The sequence below is a fragment of the Neopelma chrysocephalum genome, unplaced genomic scaffold (assembly GCF_003984885.1).
Source record: "Neopelma chrysocephalum unplaced genomic scaffold, ASM398488v2 Primary Assembly neopelma1_292, whole genome shotgun sequence".
In the NCBI taxonomy this organism is placed as follows: Eukaryota; Metazoa; Chordata; class Aves; order Passeriformes; family Pipridae; genus Neopelma; species Neopelma chrysocephalum.
Genome location: NW_020897954.1, coordinates 63,381 through 85,517, shown reverse-complemented (window position 1 = coordinate 85,517; position 22,137 = coordinate 63,381). Strand labels below are relative to the sequence as shown.

General features: G+C 41.0%; 4 protein-coding genes across 5 annotated transcripts in view; all 4 read left to right on the top strand.

Annotated features, from left to right (window-relative positions):
• On the top strand, positions 1 to 869 carry LOC113978136 (olfactory receptor 6B1-like). Its single transcript, XM_027704846.1, is given in 1 exon segment — positions 1 to 869. A coding segment is annotated over 1 exon segment (798 nt). The 5' UTR covers positions 1 to 71.
• Positions 870 to 7,816: 6,947 nt separating this feature from the next.
• LOC113978135 (olfactory receptor 6Y1-like) lies at positions 7,817 to 8,752 on the top strand. Its single transcript, XM_027704845.1, has one exon. The coding sequence runs from the start codon at positions 7,817 to 7,819 to the stop codon at positions 8,750 to 8,752; it is 936 nt and encodes a 311-aa protein (XP_027560646.1).
• A 5,174-nt stretch (positions 8,753 to 13,926) lies between these two features.
• Positions 13,927 to 15,296, top strand: LOC113978127 (olfactory receptor 12-like). Its single transcript, XM_027704828.1, has one exon. The coding sequence runs from the start codon at positions 14,367 to 14,369 to the stop codon at positions 15,294 to 15,296; it is 930 nt and encodes a 309-aa protein (XP_027560629.1). The 5' UTR covers positions 13,927 to 14,366.
• A 6,638-nt stretch (positions 15,297 to 21,934) lies between these two features.
• Positions 21,935 to 22,137, top strand: part of SDR39U1 (short chain dehydrogenase/reductase family 39U member 1) — a 4,238-nt gene continuing 4,035 nt past the window's right edge. The window contains exon 1 of one of the 2 annotated variants that reach the window (XM_027704829.1): positions 21,935 to 21,997. In XM_027704829.1, the coding sequence (XP_027560630.1) occupies positions 21,967 to 21,997 (31 nt within the window). In that variant the 5' untranslated portion in view covers positions 21,935 to 21,966. The remainder of the gene's footprint in view (positions 21,998 to 22,137) is intronic. The other variant, XM_027704833.1, reaches the window with a different exon arrangement.

Genomic DNA, 22,137 nt, shown 5'->3' with positions numbered 1-22,137 from the left:
TACATACTGACTTCTTGGAAAATATACTCATAATTATCTTCATACAGATGAACTATCTGCCCCACTAGTCCATGTATTTCTTTCTCAGCAACCTCTCCTTCCAGGAGGCTTGGTACATCTCAGCCACTGTTGGTGAACATTCTTGTTGAAAGCAAGAATGTATCTTTTGGAGGCAGCTTTACTTCTTCAGCTCCCTTATTTGTACTGAGTGTGTCTTCCTTGCAGTTATGACTTATGATTGTTACGTGGCCATTTGCAATCCCCTGAGCTATTCAGTCATCATGAACCACCAGCTCTGCATGTTACTTGCCACGTGCTCCTGGCTCCTGGGCTTCTTTATCTCCAGGTTGAAAGTAGTTTTCATCTCTCAGATGTCTTTTTGTGGCTCCAATATCATCAAGCACTTCTTGAGTGACATCAGGCCGTTGCCGAATATATCATGTGTGGACATCATGGTGGTTGGAACATTGAATTTCATCCTGGCCTTATTTATCTTGCTGGTTCCACACTCTGTCCCAATTATTTCCTATATATGCATCAGCAGCAGCATCTTGCATATCCCCCCATCCCTGAGCAGGAAGAAAGCCTTCTTCATCTCTGTTTTTCACTTCGCTGTAGTAATTAGCTTCTTTTCAGTCTCTCTGTTCATGTATGCTTGACCCAAAAGAATCCATTTTTTTGACTTCAACAAGCTGGTGTCTACTGTGTACACTACTGTATATCCCATGCTAGATCCCTTCATTTACTGCCTAAGGAACCAGAAGGTTAAAGTGGCTTTGAAAAAATCTTCATTGTTAGGCAGATGTTCTCCAAGGTATCTCAAGCCAATGCTGTCCACCATTAAGATAGTTCCTATTGACAGAATGTAAGTGTGAGAGTTAGAAGGAAAGGTTTTAATATTTAGATTGTACTTAGATCTGCAATCATAATAATGTTGGATAACTCAAGAAACTGAGACATATATATGACCCCTTATCTGTTTTGACTGACATGCACTTCAGGGAACAAAAAGACATGTCTGGGTTCTGTTAATAGCATATGATCCAAATTCAGGCAATATCTGACAGCTAAGGTGGGATGCATATGCCTAACTACAGGCACCTGGTTAATGTTTTAAAGACCTTGGGTATTCTGCTTTACAAATTTACAATTGTGATTTTAGAAGGGAAGAGTCTTTTCTGCAGTTCCTGTATCATATCTGCCAGTCCAAAAGGAGAGGTCTCAGGGCACTCCACACTGTTTCATATTCTGCAAGAAGCTTAGGAATTTGAATCAATCCTACTGGAAGATAGTAAGAGTAGAAGGTAAGAAGGTGTTTACTGTGGAATGGAAGCTTGACTTCTTAAGGAAGGTTGAAATAAATAATCGAAATAAATTGAAGACTTTAAATCCTCTACACTGCAAATAAAATAACTTTTTTTCCCCTTTTTATGTAGGCCATTTTCAATAATTTCTCTCATATATTCTGCTGAAGTCACTGTGTCTTAGTTTGGATATGACTGAACATGCAGTTGTTTTGGAATTTTATGTATTTTAGATTAAGTGACTCCATCTCTACTGCCTTTGTCAACATCTGTACCAGTAAATTAATTTACTCTAGGGAGTGATCTGTGGCCATTTTGCTAAACATATCATAGTGTCAGATATACCCTGATAAGCTTTGTGGACAGGCCCCTTTTGATGAAGCCGGTCATGCTAATGAGCAATTCCTTGATTGTGACCTACTGCAAAGCCTTTTGCATCTGTTCACTCAGGTCTTTTATCAGTCTGTTGTGTGCTATTCACTGCCATTTCTCTGTTCCACAATGTGAACTTCTCAATTTCCCCCATGTGTCTTCCCCCATGGATCCTAATATGCACTTCTTTTAAGGGATCCTTTTTTTCCACTTTATTTGTTTTTTTACTTGTTTGTTTATTTATTTAGAATGACGCTGTGCTTGAAACACTTCTGATGCAACTACATTGATGTCTTGTTCAGCTACGGACAAGATTCCTGCATTTCCAAAGACAAGGTCCTGCAATGTTATTGCTTTCCTGTGGCCCTTCACTAGGCTGAAAATACTGTAATAGTTAATCTGAAAGTTCACATTTTTTTATAAACCAGTAAGAATTACTTTACAGTCTGTGATTTTTATGCTTCTACATGGTACTGAGCTTCTATTCTGCACGTACAGGATGGAGAACAGACAAAATGAAGCAAGTAATGATCACAGAATCACAGAATATGTTGAGTTGGAAGGGACCCACAAGGATCATTGAGTCCAACCCCTGGCCCAGCAGAGGACCATCCCCAAGAGTCACACCATGTGCTTGAGAGCATTGTCCAAATACTTCTTGAGCTCTGTCAGCCTTGGTGCTGTGACCACTGCCCCGGAAAGCCTGTCCAGTGCCCGACCACCCTCTGGGGGAAGAACCTTTTTCTAATATCCAATCTGAATCCCTTCCCTGACACAACTTCAGGCCATTCCCTGGGGTCCTGTTACTGGTCCCCACAGAGCAGAGCTCAGTCCCTGCCCCTCCTCTGCCCCTGCCCAGGAAGTTGTACCTGCACTGAGGTCTCCCCTCAGTCTCCTCCAGCTGAACACACCAAGTGCCCTCAGTGTCCTCACACGGCTTCCCCTCAAGGCCCTTCACTATCTTTGTTGCCCTCCTTTGGACACTCTCTAACGGCTTCATATCTTTCTTATATTGTGGTGACCAAAACTGCCCCAATATTGAGGTGAGGCTGCCCCAGGGCAGAGCAGAGCTGGACAATCCCCTCCCTGGCCCGGTTGGCCAGGCTGGGCCTGATGCCCCCAGGACAGGGTTGGCCCTCCTGGCTGCCAGGGCACTGCTGACTCATGGCCAACTGGCCACTGACCAGGAACCCCAGGTCTCATTTCCATATGTCTGTACATCCAGGGCTGCCCCATCCTAGGTGCAGAATCCGGCAATTTGCCTTGTTGAACTTCCTATGGTTGGTGATTGCCCAGCCCTCTGATTTGTTGAGGACTCTCTGCAGGGCCTCCCTGCCTTTGAGGGAGTCAATAGCTCCTCCCAATTTTGTGTCTTCAGCAAACTTGCTCAATGTCCCTTCCAGTCCTGTGTCCAAGCCATTGATGAAGATGTTGGAGAGCACAGGGCCCAAGATGGAGCCCGGTGGAACCCAACTAGTGACAGGTGCCAGTCTGATGTCACCCCAGTCGCTGTCACCCTCTGTGCTCAACCCATGAGCCAATTGCTCACCCAGCACAGGATGTGTTTATCTGGTTGTGGTCTGGACACTTTGTCCAGAAGGATCCTGGGAGTGACAGTATTGAAAGCTTTACTGAAATCCAAAAATATTACATTACCCTTGATGAACTAGGTGGGTTATCATGTCATAGAAGGAAATTAGGTTTGATAAGCAGGATTTTCCTCTCCTGAAGCTGTGCTGGCTGTGACCATGTCAAGACAGCAACAGTGTCAGAGTACTGGGCCATGTGGAAAGAGCAAGAGAGAGGAGATCTTTGCATCCAAGTCAAATGGGTGCTAAATACAGCACCACTGCTGTTTTGTTTGAAGAAAGAACCAGTGTTCCATTGCAGAAGAGTCCTATATTCACTAAATACTCAATATAGACTTTAGACAGAGACAGTCAGAAAAATAGCACTTTATAGTGAAACACAGAGAGATCCACAATAACAATATACACTCTTAAGACCCCAGTCCCAGAGCCACAAGTTCAACTGGGAGTATTCCTTTAAAAATACACAAGGCTCCAAAACTTCACCAAACCGATGTTTTGAGAGCCTTCGGTTCTTTAGTACCTTCAGCTAGTGTAAAGAGAAGAAGCTACACACTACAGCACAAGCTCTCCATGGGCTGCACCTTCCTTCGGGGCATCTCCACCTCCTTCAGCCCAGGGCCCTCTGTGACCTGCAGTGTAGTTGTCTGCTCCACTGTGGTCCTCCATGGGTTGCAGAGGAATCTCCTGCACATGGGGCATCTGCCCCCTTCACTGACCTTGGTGTCTACAGGGTTGCTTTTCTCAGTTTTCTCATTCTTCTCTCTCAAATCTGCCACACAGTTTTGGGCAGCAGTGTGTCTTGTTTCAGAGCTGACTGAAACCGGCTGTTTGACAGGGGGGTAGCCGCTGGTCTCTTTTCGCAGAGGCCCCTCTGCTACCAAAACCTTGACATGTAGATCAAATATAACTGCAAGGCTTGACCAGCTCTTCCAGCCTCAGCAATGTTAAGATGCTATGATTCTGCATTTTCAAATATGATTCTCTCTTTAAGCGAAGTCAACATTTATTTTAAAATCCTTTTAATAAGACATTCATCTTTATTTTGACAGTGGTTGGCAATGTTTGACAATCAAATATTGTATACAGCAAATCAGTTCCCCTGGCTAGGTGGCCCAGAATGCCTAGATTTCATTTCGTCAACCATCCCTTTTAGAATAGTCAGGCTCTGCCTGAATTGCATTACAGAAGTTACACACAGAGGATCAATTAATCCACAAGCTTTTAACTACCCAGAAGACAGCTGCACGTCGTGCACATCATTTGTCTGTTCCATACCTGTAATTTGATCATGTCAGTTCTCACTGTGAATATACAGGTGTTCACTTCCAATTTATCTTTTCAAATGCCACGTAAGCCTTCAAGGTTTAGTCCAGCCACAGAGGATGAAGCTGTTTTGCCTTATCTATACAGGCAGTCACAGAGGTTCCTACACTTAAAATTCTCATCTTCTCCCTATCGTGGGACTAGGGAAGGTCACAGAACACAGTATGTATGAAGGCTTGTGGTTCCAATTCTAGCCTCATGTGGTCCATCTCTACCAGAGGCAGTCTGATAAAAAGCTTAGTTTGCCCTCTGGGAAGGAGTTTCTTCCTTCTTCCCTGACCAGCACTAGAGAAATCACTCCAGATCTCTGACAGTGGAATAAAGTCAAACACACCCTATGATCAGAATAACACATTTGTTGTCCTGCACCAGGCTGTACTGACTAAGTACAGGGCTGCTGAACATAGATCCCAGAAATAGCCCTAATGATATTGTTTGCTATATTCCTTTTTTCTCCTTTTCCTTCCTCTAAATAAACAAGTAATTCTTATGGTTTTTTCAACGTTTGCTTTGGTTTTGCTAATTTTGCAATCTTATATGATAACTACATCCTTAGTATGTGACCCCTTATAAGACAGCAGCCCTTTCTCAGTATCTTTTAATATCTTTCACCCTACGGAAGTTCCAATACTCCCCTTTCAATGCCATAGAATCAGGTCTCTTCTCCCCACATTGTTTTGTTACCTGGACTTACTAATTACTCACAAAAACCAACAGGCTTTTTAAACTTAAATGACAGACCGTGTTGTAAAATATATAATGTTTATGAACTTTTCTTAATACAAAAAATCTCAAAATTATCTGCATTAAATAGGATAGAAGTACAATGTGTTTATAAACAGGTCCTTTCACTGTAGGAGGCAGTAGTTTTGCAGCTTTTCTGGTGTTGGTTTCAGGCCACTGCCCTGTCTATCTTCATAGGAAGTAATTCTTTTCCCTACATTAAAGGCTTCTTTCCCTTCAACTCTTTTGCCTGTTGTAGATGTAGATCTAGACCCCTTTGGGATAACAGAACCAGAACCTTCAAGCATAGAGATTCAATCATTTTCTGGATATGATCTTGCCAATCACTACATTCCCCTCCACATAAAAACAGTTTCTCCTGATGTACCCTGATAAATTGCAGTTTGTGGCTTTTGCCCTATGTTAGTGTTTCTGCCACAACTGAGATGTTCATCTCGTCATCCTTGTAGCTCACCTTGGACTTGCTGAAGGCTGCTATTAGGTCACCTCTCAGCATTCTCCTCATCAGACAAAAAAAGACTAGCCATATTCTTACCATCTGTACTGTATATAGCTGTTGGCTATAGTGGTAGATCAGAGAGAGTCCATCATCTCCATTATTCTCATTATCTTACTCTGATTTGATTGGTAATAAATTCAGTTAATTTCCCCAAGCTGAGTCTGATTTTCCCATGGTGACAACTGGTGAGGTATCTCTCTCCCTTTCCTTATCTCAACCCACGAGCCTTTGATTATATTTTCTCTCTCCTGACGAGTCAAAGATGGGGAGCGATAGAGAAGTCTTGGTGGGAACCTGGTGTTCAGTTAAGGTAAACCCACCACACTACCAAAACTGCTTCCTGGATTCGTGTGGCTATACTCTTTTTGAGTCCCTTTAAGTGGAAACAAGTAAGAATTGAGAACATCCCAAGTGACACTGAACTGCTGTGCTTAGGCAGCTGAACTCAGTCTTAAATGTTTGCATATTAGGTGTTTAAATTGGTACAAATGAATCCTATATCTAACATATAATTAAATGTAAATATATGTATAAAACTCCATTTTGACACTGGGGTTTTAGTTGATAATTATTATAAGTAACTGTGAGTACTTAAACAGGTACTCAGGCACTTAACGGAGTTTCCATATGTCAGTGTCATCAAGGGAGACAGATATACAGCATCAGGCAAGTTAAGAAACTGAGTCTGTCTATTCTAATAGAGGTATTTCACACTACTGGCGGAATCATTTCACCATAATATTTGTACTGTATTGTACTATTCAGAAAATGCATAGCTTGGCTATTTATAGATCTGAAAGTTGTACAAGTAACTCCAGTGTAGGTGAAAACACTAAGTTAAGGCTCTGGATTGAGATTAGGACACTAAAATATTTTTCTACATTAGCTTTTGGTAGATGACTGTCATATCCTCTGCCTCAGGGTATGTTTTTATTTTCCTCTGCCCCACAAAATTCAATAGACACTACCTGGTATTATTTCGTTCTTCAGTATCTCAGAAAAAAATGTTAGACATTTTCAGAGTTTCTTACTTCTACTCCGTGTGGAATCACAGAGGAAACAATCCCTCCTCTTTCTGTGATTGCTTCCACTGGGAGGCTATCTATAATTTCTTAATAAAATCTCATGAGACACCAAAGGTAAATAAAGTGGTCGTTTTATCTGTGTTGGTATAAATCATGCAACTGACACAACAGTCTACACTTCCTCTGTACCCTACTGATCATATTCTCTAGGATCAACTAAGGCAGTGGATTCTACTCTGAATTCCCACTACAGAAGGTTGAGAACAGTTTTGTTTTTAATAGCACAGGCTGGGCTGTTTTTATTTCTGAAGGATTAATCTGAGTTAGTTGCAAACAAACCAGACCCAGAATTTGCTTGCACTTATGCTGTATCTCAGATGCTATGTGGACCTTTTATCTCAATAAGCTTTATGTATACATAAGTCTCCTCAGAGCTAGACACAGAAACCTCTAATGGGCTCCTTCAGATATGTTTGGAGGGTTTTTTAAATATCAAATTGAATATATCCCTGTGGGACTTCACAATTCCATCACAGTTCATGGGATATACATGATATAACTTCAGAAATGTTTAGATGTAGAAAATAAAACATTGGCCGTGTGAATGTCTATCTATAAGCTCATAACCTATAATTTCTTTATACTGGATGGACAATATCACAGTATTCATCTAGCTTATTTTAGATCTGCATCTTAGATGAGATAGGACTTGGAATGCCTATTTATCTCCATGAAATATAAAGTAAAAAGTATACCTTAATTTTTAAAATTAAAAATTCTGAATTGAGCGGATAGATTTCAAAAAATTGGTTTCTAAAAATGCAGCAACAAAGTGTCTGAACTTTTACAATGTCTTTAAATGGTGGTGTAACATATTGCTATGAATTTAAGCCTGTGTAGTTAGGTTTCATTGTATTAATTTATTGCAGGTGGATAAGCTCATCTTTCTTCTACAGAATGGGTGGGAGGAATGAAACCAAAGTCATGTATTTCATTCTCCTGGGTTTTCCCACCACTGCTGAACTGCAGCTGCTTCTCTTCTCTGCTTTACTTCTGGCTTATTTATCTACTGTGTTCGAAAACTTCCTTATCATTCTCATAATCCAAAATAATCACAGTCTGCAAAAACCCATGTATTTCTTCCTAGGGAATCTGTCTTTCTTAGAGATCTGGTATGTTTCTGTCATTGAGCCAAAGATGCTTATAGACATCCTCTCTCATGACAAATATATCTCATTCCAGGGGTGCATAACACAGTTGTATTTCTTTGTGACTTTCGTTTGTACTGAGTATATTCTGTTAGCTGTTATGGCCTATGACCGCTTCTTGGCCATATGCAAACCTCTCAGATACTCACTCATCATGAATCATCAGTTTTGTGCTCAGTTGATAGCTGGCTGTTGGATGTGTGGTTTGACCACTTCTTCTATCAAGCTGAGCTTTATAGCCCAGCTCTCGTTCTGTGATGTAGGTGAAATCAATCATTATTTCTGTGATATTTCACCCTTACTGAATATCTCCTGCAGTGATTCCTCTTTGGCTGAGCTTGTGGACTTCATCTTGGCTCTGCTGGTCATCATGGTACCTCTTTGCACTGTGGTGACCTCCTATATTTGCATCATGTTCACTGTGTTGAAGATCCCTTCTTCTCAGGGGAGGCAAAAGGCCTTTTCCACCTGCAGCTCCCATTTGACTGTAGTGTTATTGTTCTACTCCACCACTCTTTTCACTTATGCCCATCCTAAGCTCATGTATACCTATAGCGCTAACAAGTTGGTATCAGTCCTGTACACAGTAGTTGTGCCACTCCTGAATCCTCTTATATATTGTCTTAGAAACAAGGAAGTCTGGTTTGCTCTGGGAAAGACCTTTACTTGCACAAGACACACCTGAGAAATCAAATACAGACTCCTGGAGAAGGGGTTTTGTTCATGGAGATAACTGGCAGTGCTGATGAGCTAAAGTCAGGAGGTCCAGACCTTAATCCATGCCAAAGTGAAACTCTCCTATTCATGCATGCAGTGCCCATATTTCCTGAACTAGAGCTTAATAAATCTAAGTTAGATCTATGTATATACTATGGTTTTGATTTGAGATGATTGGGGTTTTTTCTGTTTGTTTTCCCCCAAAGAATCTATGTTGTCACCCATTCTTAAGTCTCCAGCTGAATGACTGCTCCAGTTTTCAAGAGAAGTTTTGGAAGTGCTAGAAACTGAACCCCAGATTTGTTTTCCCTAGATAGTTTACTAGGTCCAGTAAACCTTGCAAAATGCATGTAAAAATCAGATACCTACATCTGACTTATTTACTCTGAGGTTCCATTATTGTCCCTTGAAATGAATAGGTAGTGGAAAAGGATGAGTAATTTTAACATTCTTAGATAGCTGGTGTAGGATAAAATGAACCCATCCTCTGAAGAAGACAACTTTTCTTTAATAGCGGTAGAGAAAGTATAATGTGAGTAGCCCAAGCTGCTCGCATGGTACAGCTGCAACTGTCACTTGGCCTCTGTCAACAGAACCCTGGTCCCCTGAATATCCTTTTTGCACACCAAATAATTTGCTCCACGAAGAAATTCAGATACAACTGAAAGGACAGATCACTTCAATGTTTTCTTCAGACTGCATGAGCCTTGGATCCAGCAGTATTCCAGCAGGACTCATGATCTTATGCACGAGTCTGGAAAGACTGAGTTAAACACTTATCATCTGGTGAAATGGTGCCTCTAAGAAAACTACTCCATGTTCAGAATATCACAGTGTTTCAAAACATTTAATATTCTCTAACAAACAAACAAATAAATCTGTCAGCCAAGTGCATCCCTATATGACCATATTGAATATGGGTTTGAGTTTATGACTGAGACTGTAGTTTCTGATATTCTATGCTCTTTATTAGCATATGGCCTTTTCAGATTTTGCAGTTCATGAAACATCCAGCTTTCCAGGGAAGAAACCGTAAGACACTTGCTGGAAGAACTTGTCTATGCATATTGTTGCCACGTATCGCCAGAGATAAAATTGTTTCAAATCAGACCTTTGTGAAGACTTGAGCACAAGGTTAAGGAGAGGTGTCAAGAACAGCCTGAAGTTAACCATAATGGGGAGCTATCACCAGAAATGTAGGGTGCTGGCTGTATTACAAGTATTAGCAGAAAATCTGTGATGAGAAAATAGGTAACTGACACAATATGAATATACATTGCAATATGAACCATTGGAAAGGAGCAAAAAAAATCCAGTAATTCTTTAGATCTGCATTAAAGATCAACAGCTACAGATACAGGTAGATATAGATTCCTTTAAAAATACCTAAAAATTAGACATTGAAGTCTAATGTCTATTTAGACATCTAGGCAAACTACCCTAGGCTCCTTTACCATTCATGCATACGGATTATCACCCTAAAGGATATTTATTCTATTTATCTATAACATATGCCTTTATGTTCAGCCATCTCCAGGAAAACAGGAATCATGAATAACAGTTACTTAGAAAGACAAATGCAATCACTCCAAACATCCCTTCATTCTCTTTCTTTCCTCCAGTTTTTATTGCTGAGCATGATGCTATATGGTCTAGAATATCCCTTTGGTCAGTTGGAGTCAGCTGTCCCAGTTGTGTTCCCTCACAACTTCTTGCCCACCTCCAGTGTCCTCGCTGGCAGAGTTGTACAAGAAGTAGAAAAGGCCTTGACACTGTGCCAGAGTCGTTCAGCAATAGGTAAAACATTCCTGTGTTCTCAACACTGTTTTCATCACAAATCCGGAATTTAGCCCCATATAAGCTACTATGAAGTAATTTAACTCTATCCAAGCCAAAATCAGTACAGTGTCAGGTCACTTTGTTCTTATTACAGTATATTAAATTATTTATACACCAATAATCACCTAATCTATTTCTTCTCTTATTTCAGTTTTTTGTTTATAAAGTGCAAATGATAGCATTTCAGTACTCCATAGTGAGTTTTCCATTGAAGTATTAAATTTTGCAAGGTGTGAAGTTCCTTTAATACAGTGATTTGGCTACACACATTGACACCGGGTTTAGGGCACTGATCTGAAGGTGATTGTTGTGAAATTAATGTCAAGAAAAGCTTTCAAATACACTGTGAAGAGGATTATCATCCAATTATTATGGGGTTTAGGTACACTAATAATGGTGTCATTAGATAACAGAGGTTTCTAAGTGTTCTTAGGAAAAGAGAAAACACAGAAAAGTCTTATAAAAATACAATCTTTTCGAGAATACAAGTTATCTCTTGCATCTAAAAGTTTATGTCTGACAGCCTTCCTAATAAACACTTTTGTAAATTCAGTGTTAGGTGTAAATAAGTCACTTCCCACAAGTAATGTAGGTAAGACTGGAAGTTCAATTTTAGATTTTGAGACCCTTACTATCTCTCTTAATCTTGCTTTCTGCCTCTGGGGGCTGATGGGAATGTATGCAAATGTAAAATAGTCTGGTTTTAGAAGAAATTGATCTATCATGAGTCACAAAATTTGAGAAGTTTTTATATCAAGAAGAGAAACATCTATTTCATGTAGATTTATTTAAAACTACAGACCAAAACAACAAAAATTTAATATAGTCTGCTGTAAATAAATGTGATTCTCCTGTGTTGAGAAGAATGCAAGTTTGCTTGTTGAAAAACAGCAGCATGTCCTAGGGTGTCTGAGATACCCACACAGGAGTTGTGAGATGCCTCTTTTCTTCCTGGAGTGGTTTCTGGATTCCAGACCAGTTTTCCATTAGAGGCTGGACACCAATGTGAATCACGTTTCTAAGCTTTAGGTGGTGAGTACACTTTCCCTCTCAGTCAGAGAAGAGGAAAGTTGGTTTTGGTTAGAGAAAAGAAACATATTGGTTGGGTAGAAGGCAAGGGTGTTGGTTCTATTTCCATAATCTGGAAGGAAACAGATTGTAATGGCTAACAGGGTTTTGATTAGGTCCACGATGTTTTGCTTAGCAGAAAGAGACCTACAAGGAGCAGGAAGAGTTCTGTAAAAGAAATAGTGAAAAAGCAGGGGTAAAAAAGACACAGAAGCAGCATTAGACTTTATTGTTTGTGTTTTACTCTTGGTTTTTCTTCTTCTGCAGGCAAAGACAAATGGCACAGGGGAAAAATATCTCATTTGAGGTTCAGATGTCTGCTGTGAAGATCCAAGACTCTAGAAATTAAATCCCTAGCGGTTTTATGCACACTTATTAAAGTATATATAAGCAACATGCTAAGGAGAATACCCTTAGAACCAGTGAGCTGAAAGGCCAGTGATGTATTGATTACCAAGAGACTACTGAAAAATTAGTTGAGTAGAAAACATGTTCAATTATTTTGACAATGTGTTCAAGAAATCTGAATTCCAAAAAACAAACCTGACCTTAATCACAGTATTACAAGGTATGTGTATTGTGGTTTGTGAAGTCTGAGCTTTGCTAAAGGTAGTGATAGAATTGGACTAAAAATAGTTGTTTCCTCTTTTTTTGACTACATAGCATATAGTAATAAGGGCTTATGAATACAGTTAGCTCTTCTAGAAAGTAAGTCTGCTAACAGGAAGCCTGTATTTAATGTGTCTACATTCTAGACTTTCTGTTTTTCATCAACCAAGAGACAGTTCCAGAGATTCTTCAGATTTCAGGGGAATCAAAAATCTTCCCATCTCACTGGCTACAAAAGTAGCTCCAGCATCTTCACTCTTAGCTTAGGCTTTTGTTAGTCTCTTTTGAAAAGACATTTACTTAGAGCAGTAATAATTGTTATTTCAACTAAACAATTTTTGATAGCATGTAGCATACCTTTCAGTTGACAATATGTTTGATTATTATGAAGTTATTTCATAAGTTTAGATCTGTTACATCTAAATCATTGATGGATACACATAAAACCAGAATGAAAATAATAATTTAAATATAAGGTCAGTTAGGTCAGACAAGATCACACATCCATCACATGGTTGACCACAGTGACATATAATTTTGAAATTTTCCTTTCCATTATTGTGGACAAAAGTATCTTTTTTTTTCCTTATTATTTTCTTGCTAGCTTGATTCCTTTAACAAAGACAGATACCTCTAAGGGACTGTTTTTCTCCTTTTTTGAACAGGTATGGTGGGGGTAGAAGAATCAAGCTGTGGACGCACCTGTTTCTCTCTTTTGGCAATAGGGGAAGCTTTAGCATTAGTGGAAGCTATAGACAACAGGCTTGAATAAGCTTTGACTAGATGATTAACCTTTACTGTCTAAACTTGAGTTCTCTGTACACAAAAATCTCAAGGGACACTAGCCAAAATATTTGAAGAGCAAGCTTACACAAAGAGAAGTTCCTTCTCCAAATTTATTTGCCTTTTCTAAGGCACGAGTAACTAAGAACAAAGAAGTAAATAGAGCTTCCAAGGGCACCCAGAGACAAGGGTACATTTCAAGGACTATAAAGAAATGGCTGAAGTGTTGTGTTAAAAATTAATTCAGTGTTTTAAAAAGTTTAGACACGTGGGTTACGAAAAATTATCTAATGGAAATAACAGCAAACCAGACAAAATACCAGTAACTGGATGGGGATACCTATCACTCAGCTTTATAGATCTATGTACATCTTTATACATACAGAATATTTAGCTATGCCTGAGCTGGACTTCCCTTTAGGTCAGTGGAGAAAACTAGAAAATAGCTTCTATGTAAATATTCTAAAGTGAGAGTGCTTATTTCTGAATTTAAAGGTAATCTAAACTATGAGTTCTAATGTAGGCATCAACCCACAGAAAGTATTCAAGCCTAGTTCAGATGACACCCAGCTTATGAAAATAAAACTACTAAATGGAACTGAAAAGGAATTACTTGAAACATTCTGTCAATTAGTGTGTGAATTAACATTTGAATAGAGAAAATTTATTTCAGAAATCTCAACATTTGAGGGGTTTGTTTCAAGTACTATTAAAAAAAGAAAAAAATCAGTTTCTCACATAAAGAAGTGTTACCTTTTTTAATAATAGGCTTTAAAAAAAATCCACATTCTTTAAATGCATTTCTTGGCTTATATATTTTTTTAATTGTTTTGCATCATCTGAAGGAGCATATTCTTTTTTGTTTGTTTGTTTAGGGGAGAACAGTCTTTTGTGGGCTAGTTGCAATCTTAGGATAAGACTTTTTCCTACCCAGTTAAACCTGAAATAGGTCTTTAACTGTAGAATGAAATGTCTGTTTCTAATTGATTAAATTAAAATAGTTTTAGATAAGATGCATGCAGAGTGTTTCATTATACTGAAGATAATATCACAGGCTAATTAGTTTACAAATTTTTAAAAACTAATTTACAAATAGTTTACAAAAATATACAGATATGATAGATTAATCAATTTTCTAATCTTTTCCATCTGTCTGTTTTTTATATTTCTTATCTTTGATATATCTCACTGTTTGTCTTATTCTTCTAATTGCTTCTCCAGGCAAACTATTTGAAATCCACTGAATCCTAATTTCCTTTCGGAACATCGTCTTAAAAAAAAATATGGAAAACCACACCAAGATAACTGAGTTCATTTTGGTTGGGTTCAAAACTCATCCAGGATCACAACTCTTCCTCTCTGTTCTCTTTTCAGTAATGTATGCTGTCACTGTTGTAGGAAATGTCTGCATGATACTCATCATTAGAATGAACTCCAAACTGCACACTCCAATGTACTTTTTCCTAGAGAACTTGTCAACCTTGGACATCTGCTATTCCTCTGTCATCACTCCCAGAGCAACACTGATATTCTCACTGGACAGAAGAAACATTTCCTACAATGGCTATGCTTCACAAATGTTCTTCTTCTCTCTCTTTGGTACAACAGAAGCCTTCTTTCTTGCTGTGATGGCTTATGATCGCTTCACTGCCATCTGCAATCCACTGCTGTACCAAGTGATTATGAATAAAAGACTCTGTGTTTTCATGGTGATGGCCTCTTATCTGTCAGACTGCATCAATTGCACCATCCAGACAGGCTTTACATTCAGTTTGTCCTTTTGTGGGTCCAAAGAAATAAACCACTTCTTCTGTGATGTTGCTGCAGTGATGCATGCTTCCTGTTCAGACACACTCGTCAATGAACTAGTAATGCTGGCTGTGTGTGGATCCATTATTGTGGGCACTGCCTTGGTGGTTTTTATCTCCTATGCTTACATAATCATCACAATTGTACAAATGCCTTCAGCTGAAAGCAGGCACAAGGCCTTCTCCACCTGCTCTTCTCACATGGTGACCATCTGCTTGTTCTTTGGGACAGTTTTCTTCATGTATGCTCAGCCTGGGGCCACATCTTCACCTGACAAAAGTAACACCATCTCGATCTTCTATACTATCGTTATTCCCATGCTAAACCCTTTCATCTACACCCTTCGAAACAAGGAGGTAAAAGGGTCTCTGAAAAAACAATTAAAAAGGAAAGGGTTTTTTTAGCACCTTTACCAAGGTTGAGAATCACCACAGTGACCAATTTGGTACAGACAGGTGCTTAGAATGTAAAAAAAGGGACATCAGAGGACATCAGGGCTTGCTTTCAAGAGTTTTTTGTGTTTCTAGATGGTCAGTGTCATGGATGAAAGCAGGAGATACAAAAAAACCTAAGAGAATCTAGATCAGATGAAGGTGTGGATTCGTTTAACCATATTTAGACATTTACAATCCAATTTAGAGCCCTCTTATAGCCATTCAAAAGATAAAAGCATTTTTAAGCCATAATCAATCCAATTGGATTAGACAATCTAAAATGTATTTAAGTGCATTGGATATCTAAAATAGGACATAAAACTCAGACTCTGGCAGTACCTTATTCGTGTGCCTCAGAACAGAGGCAGTTCAGGTGGAGGCATTCTTATTGCAAACATCCACAGTCAAATTAGATCAAACATGAGTCAACTGAAAGATTTATTTCTCTGTGACTCCTTGTCTTTTTAATTATTTTTTTTTTCATTTTTTGCTTTTAATCACTTCTCTTTCAGTGGAACCACTGAAATTAAGATTACAACCATTAAGCATTAATGGGAAATTGAAATATTGTGCTTGAAATGCTCTTTGACAAAAAACAAACAAACAAAAAACAAAACAGATCCTCTTTCTGTGTGTTCGTGTGCATGTTCACGCGAGTGTTTGTAACAGGATGGGAGCTATTTCTCTGTGATAGGTAAACTTGTAACAACAACCATCTGACATAACATGAAGGTAAGGTTTGAGTTCAACTTTACAGCCCTTGCAGTGGTTTGAAATTCTGGTTTTAAAAAAATGCACATTTCAGGAAATACCAACTTGAAACTTCAGCATCAAGCGTCTGAAGCATGGACTCTTGAGTCACCATGTAAGCATTGTCCTACCAGAAGGCTGTTCAATTCTCATTGTATTGCAACATAAGATAGAGCTGGCTAGAAATCAGAAGTCACCTTTCAGAGAAAGTAAATATTTAAATTATTTGTTTACTTTCTACTTAAAAGAAATAATATCACTGTGAAATAAATCACTACGCATAGTTACCTCTTTCTCTCTCTCAGATATCTGTGCTACAAGCTCAAACACACGTCTATCTTCCCTTGCACACAAAACCATCCTATATGGTAGGAAAAAATACCAGAGGAATATCCGTTTGTGTAGATCATGAACCATTGGAATTTCTATGAGCATCTTCCAAAGAACTAAATTAATAGAAAACATCTATATGGAATGTAGCTCCACTCTCCCATATCTATGTTCAGGTACAAAAGAGATCTCTGCACGTGAAGGCTGGTATTTTCTAGCAAGCCTCAGCAAAGGGTCCCTTCTGATTACCACTACATCTGGTAGTTAAAAAACATGAAGTGGTACTCATACAGAAAGGTTTTACTTCATTAGCATATGCGGGGCATGAGAAGTAATATGTATTTTCAAATTGCATATGTACTTTTTGAAATGATAAAAAAATGTATTTTCAAGTTAATGAAACACAGTTCAGCTTTTGGTCACTGGTTGGGCCATCCCTGTGGCTCAGCTCCTGTCAGCTGCATCGTTTGAAACAGAGCACACCCACAACGCCCCCTGTACTGCTCCTTTTCAGCCTCTCTCAGGGCAGCACACCAAGCTCCCTAAGGGCTCCTGCTTCTAAGGCTGCAGACAGCTTGTTTCTGCTGAACGATTGCCAACACAGACACTTCTTGCTGAGCTTTGTCTTCTAGTGTTTCTCCACAACCTTGTTCACAAGGCTACATTTCTTTAGTGAACATCAATTGAGCAATGGTGGTTTCATGGCCTGCATTGCGGGTATCTGCTTCACCATGGACCTCCATGGGCTGCACTTGGGGGGACACTAAACCATGGTCCTCTCCATGGACTGCAGGGGAATCTCTGCTCTTTGACCCCTGCAGCACCTCCTCTTCCTTCTTTTTCACTGACCTTGGTGTCTAAAGGGCTGTTTCTCTCATACATTTCTTGACCCTCTCTCACACAGCTGCTGTGCAGTGTTTTTAACCTTTCTTAAATATATTATTGACAGAGGTGCAACCAGTTTCAGCGATGGGCTCAGTTTTGGGCAGCGATGTGTCTGTTTTGGAGCCAGCTGAAACTGTCTCTGTCTGAGACAAAGAGAGCCTCTGGTCTGTTTTCACAAAGGCCACTCTGTAGTCCTTGTGTCACCAAAACCTTGTCACATAAACCAAATACACTCCATTTCATTTTTATTTCTGGGAGATAGAGAATTCAGTCTACACAGAATAATAACTAATTATTATTATGTCCTTGATACAGAAACATATTCACATTCTTATAAGCATCACTGCATTGCCCAAAACAAAGCCTATGATAAAAATAAGCCTGGTAATAATTCCAAGTCATTCTTCAAGCAGAGCAAGACAAATCCTGAGGTCTGCAGAGCTAACACAAAGTCTAGGACTCACCAATTGCAATGCCAAGACCATATTTCTTTATCTGTAGCACTGAGTCAACTTCCTCCTGTCAGGGCTTGCAGTATAATTGTGTTTTTCTCAAAATTAGCTTGGCTGCAGGCAGGACCAATTAACTCTATACTGGACACATTTATTATGGATATTGAAGAACTGACATTTGCTTCACACCACAGCAAATCCAGAGGCTTCCCTGACAAGAAGCAAGCAGGAATGGATCATCTTTCTTCTCTTGTGCAAATCCAGACTCATTCTTGGATCATAATGGGTATGGAAATGCATTGGTTTCCAGCCTCAAGAGTGTGCCCAACACAGCTGTCCTAGGGCAACTGGAGATGGGGTAGGCACAAGCACTGAACATCATCCCTCCGTGGCATACATTTTAGGTCCTGTGTACCAAGCAGGATGGCTAGAGCAGGTGGACATTGATTTTTTTTTTTGTACAAACACAGGTCTGTGTACCACTCCTGACTTTTGGTCCAAGGCTGCTTTGTGACTGTTCTATTTTTCTCTAAGATAGAGTTAATTTTCCTCAAAATAGCTCATAGGGTGCTATGTTCTGGATTTGTGCTGAAAACACTGTTGATCATACAGGGAGGTTTCAGTTATTGCTTACACAGAGACAAGGCCTTTTCTGCTTCTCACATCACTCCACCACTGAGGAGACTGGGCGTGCACAAGAAATTAGGAGGAAACACAACTGGTTCCACTGACCTCAACTGACCAAAGGGATATTCCATACCACATGATAGCATGTTCAGCAATAAAACCAGGAGGAAGGTTGGCTGCTGCTTGGAGAATGGCTGGGCATCAGTAATTTGGTGTTGAGCATTTGTTTTCATTTGCATTAACACCATTGTGTTTCTGGTATTTTATTTCTCTCTTTTTGTTATTTTCATTATGATTTAGCATTATTATTTCATTTCAATTATTAAACTGTTTTTATCTCAACCCACAAGTTTTCTCACTTTTACTGTTCCCATTCTCCCCCTCCCATTCCCGTGGGGAGGAGTGGCAAGTTCCGGGTTCCTTAGTTGCCAGGTGGAGTTAAACCATAACAGTCCTCATTTGTGCTCCAAGTGTGGCTTGAACACACAACCCCAACATTATGAGTCACGTTCCACTGACTGAGCTAGCTGGGGAATGGGATACTTGCTGCAGCTGTTGGAGGTGTCCAGATCTGACTGGCAACTGGCCCTTCCACATAGCAGTTCTGCTGTCAGGACAGCCCTGGGCACAGTGCTGGATGTAGGTAGATGTATTCCCCAGGTTATTGTTTTCACTATTTAACACTTTCTAATGGAGACATGCAACAAAAGTTGTCAATGACTTCAGCTCAGGTCAACTGAGGAGAGTTTTGTCAAATCCAAAGCCGTCATTACCCTGGTTATTACCACAGTCTGGTCTCCCTCTTTAAGTATGCCATAGAGCTGGGAAATTGTGAAGAGTTCATTTGTGCTTTCTTGTTTCTTTTCTGCTCACTGAGACCGTTGCAGCATGTCAGGGGCAGTCCAGAGCTTTAAGGTAACCCCATCCTGTAGCATGGATCTGTGCTTGGTTTGTTCATCCAGCACTAAAGGAGAATCATCTGGTGAGCGAGGGCTGGGCATATGAAGTTCAGCAATGCCAAGTGCAAAGTCCTCCACTTGTCTTGGGACAATCTCCAATATCAATACAGGGGATGAATGGATTGAGAGCAGCCTTGCAGAGAAAGACTTGGAGATACTGGAGGATGAAAAATTGAGCTGGCAATGTGTACTTAGAGCCTAGAAAGTCAGTCATATCCTGGGTTGCGTCAAAAGAAGTGCAGCTAGCAAGTCAAGGGAGGTGATGCTCCCCCTCTACTATGCTCTTGAGACCCCCCATGGTGTGCTGCATCAGGCTCTGGGGCCTCCAGAACGAGAAAGACACAGATCTGTTGGAGCAAGTCCAGAGGAGCCCACAAAGGTGCTCAGAGGGCTGGAGCACCTCTGCTACGGGAACAGTCTGATAGAGCTGGGCTTGTTCAGTCTGGAAAAGAGAAAGTTCTGGGGAGACCTTATTGCAGCCTTTCAATAAGGAGGATTTGCGAGTAAGACAGAAAGACCTTTTAACAGAGCCTGTGGTGACTGTACAGTTTTGAATTGAAAGAAGGCAGATTTAGATAATATGTAAGGAAGAAATTTTTTATGAAGAGTGTGATAAGACACTAGCACAGGTTGCCCAGAGAAGTTGCAGATGCCCCGTCACTGGAAAGGTTTAAGGCTAGGTTGGATGGGGCTTTGAGCAACCTGGTCTAGTGAAAGATGTTCCTGCCCATGGTAAAGGATTTGAACAAGGTCACTCTCTGGAACTTCAGGGCTCTGAAGGTCACTTCCAACCCAAACCATTCTCTAATACTATGATTCTCACATGTCTGAGCAGCAGTTTTGGGCAGGCTTTGTCCCTTGACAGAAGCAGAAGTGTGGAGCTTCATCAGGTGCTGGTGCTGGGGCTCTGTTACAGGTTGGGACTGGCGGCATGTTTCTTGTTAGATGGATACAGTGCAGTTGTGAGGAGGAAGTGAGAAATGGCATGCTGGATTTTGTCTTTCTAGGAAGTTCTATCCAGTGAAACACCATGAGATAAAAGTATGTGGAGGGAAAATACAAGTTTAAGACATATCCAAAGGTCCCTTAAAACTGTCTTTTTTTTGACAGTTTACATTATAGGACCTACTAGGCTGCACTCAGGTACAGCCATCTGTACTTTATGGGGGAGTTAGAAGGAGAATGTGCGTACAGCCTGCAAGCACCTCCAGCTAACATCACCATTGTGACAGAGGCTGAGCAGACCACACTGTGTATGGAGAGTAGCTCCTGCTCACCCATCCACCTGCCAGTACATGCCACACAAGAAGCCAGGTGTTCACCTCCACCTTTCATCCTGTGAACCACAGGGATGCCTTTTCCTGTGCAAATAACTCCTAGTCTCAGATTTCCAGTTGGTTCCTCCTTGAAACCCAGTTTCTTCTTTGTTTACCACAGGACCTGTAACTTTTATACAGCTGGTGGTGAGAGGGATAAGGACAGCTGAGGGTTGCCCAGGGAAGTGGTGGAGTCACCATCCCTGGAAGTGTTCAAAGAAAAGAGTGACATGACACTTAGTGCAACAATTTAGCTGACATGGTGGTATTTGGTCAAACTTGATGATCTTGGAGGTCTTTTCCAACCTGAATGATTCTGTGACTATGACAGAGTGGGCTACGGGGGAAGGAGGACAGATGGACAGAGAGGTGGAGCAATGACTATGGCTGTGTTCACAGATAAGGACGGATGATTAGGTGGACTGAGCTGCAGATAGGTAGGTAGAAATACCTCCAGGACTTCTTACTGTTTCAGAACAGCCACCAATGCATAGAGATCTTGCTTACAGGCTGGTGTCACTCTCTGCTTTTCACAGGACATGGATAACAGCAGATGACAAAACAGGCTTCTGTGTGTCAGAAAGCAAAGGCTGCCCCAACTGCCTGCAGGTGGGAAGTCGAGTCTCCAATGTGTGTTTTATCACATCTCAGAAGAGCCATTTCAAGTGTGGTGGCAGAATTACACCCTTGAAGGAATTTCTTTTCCCATGACCCTGAGGAGACATGCAGGAAGGTGTCAGCGGTGAGGGAGGCTCAGCATCAATGAGAACAGCCCCTGCCTCATTCCCAACTGCACAATTCTTCATTTTTTATTAGCAATATTAATAACCAGTTCATAGGATGACAGAATCATAGAATCCCAGATGGGTTTGGGATGAAAGGGACCTTTAAAGGTCATCCTGCCCAACTCCCCTACTATGGGCAGCAACACTTTCTGCTAGACCATGTTGCTCCAAGCCCCGTCCAACCTGGCCTTGGACACTTCCAGGGATGGGGCAGCCACAGCTTCTCTAGGCATTTATTTCAGCTCTTTTAACGAACTAATTCATTGCCCTGACGAACTCCTCGGGTTGCCGTCTCCCCGCTCCTGCCCAGCTCAGCGTTGTGCCTGCTGCCGGGGTGCTCCCGCTTGGCTGCGCAGGCCCTCGGCTTTTTTCCGTTCCCGCGCGTCTCCCGCTCCGCTCCACGCGGGTTTTCCAGCCCGTTCCCAGGAGCGGCCCCGCCCCCTGCGGCGCTGGCCCTTTTAGTGCCCCTCCCTTCCGCCGGGGGCGCCGTCTGCGAGGGGAGGAAGGACGCGTGCGCCGTCGGCGCTGCCAAGCGCATGCGCGGCGCAGCCATGCGGGTGGTGATTGGTGAGTGGGGGGACAGTGAGAGAAGGGGGACACCGTGAGCGTGCGGGGGGACAGTGAGCGTGCGGGGGGACAGTGAGCGTGCGGGGGGACACCGTGAGCGTGGGGGGACACCGTGAGCGTGCGGGGGGACAGTGAGCGTG

Coding starts and splice junctions, on each gene's coding strand:
- LOC113978135 (XM_027704845.1), top strand. CDS start 7,817: ATGGGTGGGAGGAATGAAACCAAAGTCATGTATTTCATTCTCCTGGGT.
- LOC113978127 (XM_027704828.1), top strand. CDS start 14,367: ATGGAAAACCACACCAAGATAACTGAGTTCATTTTGGTTGGGTTCAAA.